This window comes from Mandrillus leucophaeus, unplaced genomic scaffold (assembly GCF_000951045.1).
Source record: "Mandrillus leucophaeus isolate KB7577 unplaced genomic scaffold, Mleu.le_1.0 Scaffold549, whole genome shotgun sequence".
In the NCBI taxonomy this organism is placed as follows: Eukaryota; Metazoa; Chordata; class Mammalia; order Primates; family Cercopithecidae; genus Mandrillus; species Mandrillus leucophaeus.
The window spans coordinates 744982-748010 of NW_012105908.1; the positions used below are offsets into that span (position 1 = coordinate 744982).

Genomic DNA, 3029 nt, shown 5'->3' on the forward strand with positions numbered 1-3029 from the left:
AATAGCTCCTACTTCATATGGCTGCTGTGGTGAGTTATAGCAATGCACGGCACATGCTAAAGGCTGCTTCAGCATTTGCTATAGTTGTGCATACTTGAAGGAAGGACCTTGCCCCTTCATCATCTCTATATATAACACTTAGAACCAGTGCTTAGAACATCCGACTTATACAAATTTGTCAAAAGAATGGCTATTTTTCTTCATTAGTTCCCCTTCATATAAGTGACAGTATCTACCATTTCCCAATGCCATATATTGATGTTTTCACACTAGGATCACCAATTAATGTGGCTTCATGGTCTAGTGCACATGCATTTATTTTATTCTATTCACATTGTACAATTGTTACACAACCTACAAAAAGTACAAAAGCCTAGCCGTTTTCCAATGCCAGGTCAGAGCCAAGTTGCAAAAAAGGAATACAGCACAGTCAGTTACAAGAAGAGCTCAGAGGTCCTGTACAAGTCACACTGTACAAGTTACATCACATGTTTAAAGCTGTAAATATTGCCACAGGAGAATCTCTTGTCTTTGCAGCGACCACACAGTTCTTGTCGATGAGGCCTCCTTAGATCGATGTGTCTTTTCTTTTGAGGACAGGAACAATGAGACTTTGAGCAGGTCTTTAGGAAACAAGGAAGAGTTTGGACACTAAATGATCGGTTTAGTGTTTCAAATGTAATCCTCAAATCACAGTACTGCTCCCTATTACCCTGTTCCTGAAATCTTCATCCTCTGAGTCCTACACGAAGGCCAAGACCAAGTTGTACAAAATTACTTGTATCATATTAAATGTCAAATATATTTTCAAGATGATCACAGAAGATATTCAAGAGAATACTGTGGAGCCAATCAAGACAACGTAACGTAAAAGAAGAATTTAAGAGTTTTGTAGAATTTCTTCACTCTGTAGATTTTTATATTTGTAGCTGAACCAGTCAAGGCAACATAGTGTAAGAGAAAAAAATTAATCAAGAGTTTTATAGAGTTTCTTCACTATGTAGATTTTTAGATTTGTAGGCAGGTCAGGGTGAGTGGCAGTGGGTAGGAATTAAGTGAACATTTAAAAAAGACTAGAGCGGATGTTCTCAACCAATCTCCCATCAGGAGATGGGGTGATTTTACTCCATCTCCAACCCCAGTGGATATTTGGCAATGTCTAAATATATTTTGGGTTGTTAAAACTGGGAGAGAGGGGTATTCTGGAGGAAACTAATGTTTATTTCCAGTCGTGCCTAATCTTTACTAGGATATAAAACAGTGCCTTTCGACCATTATCTCATTTCTGTCTTCCAATAATTAAAACTAATATCCTATGGAAACTGGTACATTACCCTGGTTCCATCCCCCCAACCCTGCCAATCTTTGACATTGATAATCACTGTTCTATTTTCTACATGTCCCATAGCCACACGGAATAAGTCAAGATGTACTTTTTTTTTTTGGAGACGGAGTCTCACTCTGTCTCCCAGTCTGGATGGAGTGCAGTGGTGAGATCTTGGCTCACTGCAACCTCCATCTCCTGGGTTCAAGCAATTGTCCCTGCCTCAGCTTCGTGAGTAGCTGGAATTACAGGCACTCACCACTAGGCCCAGCTAATTTTTGTATTTTTTAGTAGAGATGGGGTTTCACCATGTTGGCCACGCTGGTCTTGAATGCCTGACCTGAGGTGATCTGTCTGCCTTGGCCTCCCAAAGTGCTGGGAATACAGGCGTGAGCCGCCACGCCTGGCCAAGATGTACCTTTTTGTATTGTGAAAAGACATTTTTATTATTCTAATTGCAGTCTTAAACATGATTTAATCAAACTGTTCTCCTGAAGAATATGCCTCCTTATAAGAAAATTCTAACAAGTAAAACTCACATGGTGTTTACTATGTGCCTAGCACTCTCTTAAGCACTTTATATATATGAATTCATTTAATTCTCACAACATCCTTACAAAGAAAGGCTCAATAAAATAAGGATTTACCCTAAAGGTAGATTTCTGCTTCTGGAAATGGTGGATTAGGTAATTCTAACTAAGTCTCCTGGATGACTACAAAAGCTGAGCTAAAAATAACTATTTGGATCACTGAGAAATTATCAAAGCATTAGAGATGAAAACTCAAATAGGTGAGTGCTTGATATCTGGGACTGTTTACTCTCACTATAGATTTTTCACATGTGATAGCTAGCACTCAATCAACGATAACTAGGTACTGTATATGAGGAGACAGAACAACATACTTGAAAGCCAAGAGGACAGCAATCGACTCACAGGGTATTGAGTTAATGGAGTTCTCTGACACAGATTTTAAAATCACTAAGTGCTAATATGTTCAAGGAAATAAAATATTTCCAGCAGAAAAATTGAAGTTTTCTTCTAAAGAAATAAAAATTCTGGAACAGAAAAATACAACAAATAAAATCAATAGTTCAATGGATGTTTTAATCACAGATTAAAAAGAGCTGCGATGAGAAATACAAATGGAAGATGGTTTAGTAGATAATATTCAGACTAAAGCAAGAAGAGCTAAAAGCATAGAAAATATAGATAAGCACATAAGAGACAGAAAGAAATATGGTGCAAAGGTCTAGTATGAGTAATTGGAAGAAAGAAGGAATAGGAGCAGAAGTAACATTTGAAAAGATAACAGTTGATAATTTCTCAAAAGGACTTAAAATCTTTAAGCTGCAGTTTCAAGAAACACTGTGAAACTCAAGCAGGACAATTACAAAGAAACTACAACTAGGCATATCATTGTAAAACTGCTGAAAAACCAAGGCAAAGAGAAGTAAGCAAATTTAAGAAGGGGAAAGAGAAGATTACTTCAAAAGAGATGCAGTAAGAGCTACGTTGTTTCATAGAAACAATGAAATTCAGATCCTTAAAGGGCAGAAAGAACTATTTCCAACCTAGAAATTCTATGCCCAGTGAAAATATCTCTTAAAAAGGTATCCAAGGCTGGGCATGATGGTTCATGCCTATAATCCCAGTACTTTGGGAGGCCGAGGCAGGTGGATAACCTGAGGTCAGGAGTTCGAGAC

At 37.8% G+C, this 3029-nt stretch overlaps 1 protein-coding gene across 1 annotated transcript in view; it reads right to left on the bottom strand.

Annotated features, from left to right (window-relative positions):
- Positions 1 to 300: 300 nt before the first annotated feature.
- ZAR1L (zygote arrest 1-like) overlaps positions 301 to 3029 on the bottom strand; it is a 7890-nt gene continuing 5161 nt past the window's right edge. Inside the window, exon 4 of the mRNA XM_011997807.1 lies at positions 301 to 623. Within this exon, the coding sequence (XP_011853197.1) occupies positions 480 to 623 (144 nt within the window). The 3' untranslated portion in view covers positions 301 to 479. The remainder of the gene's footprint in view (positions 624 to 3029) is intronic.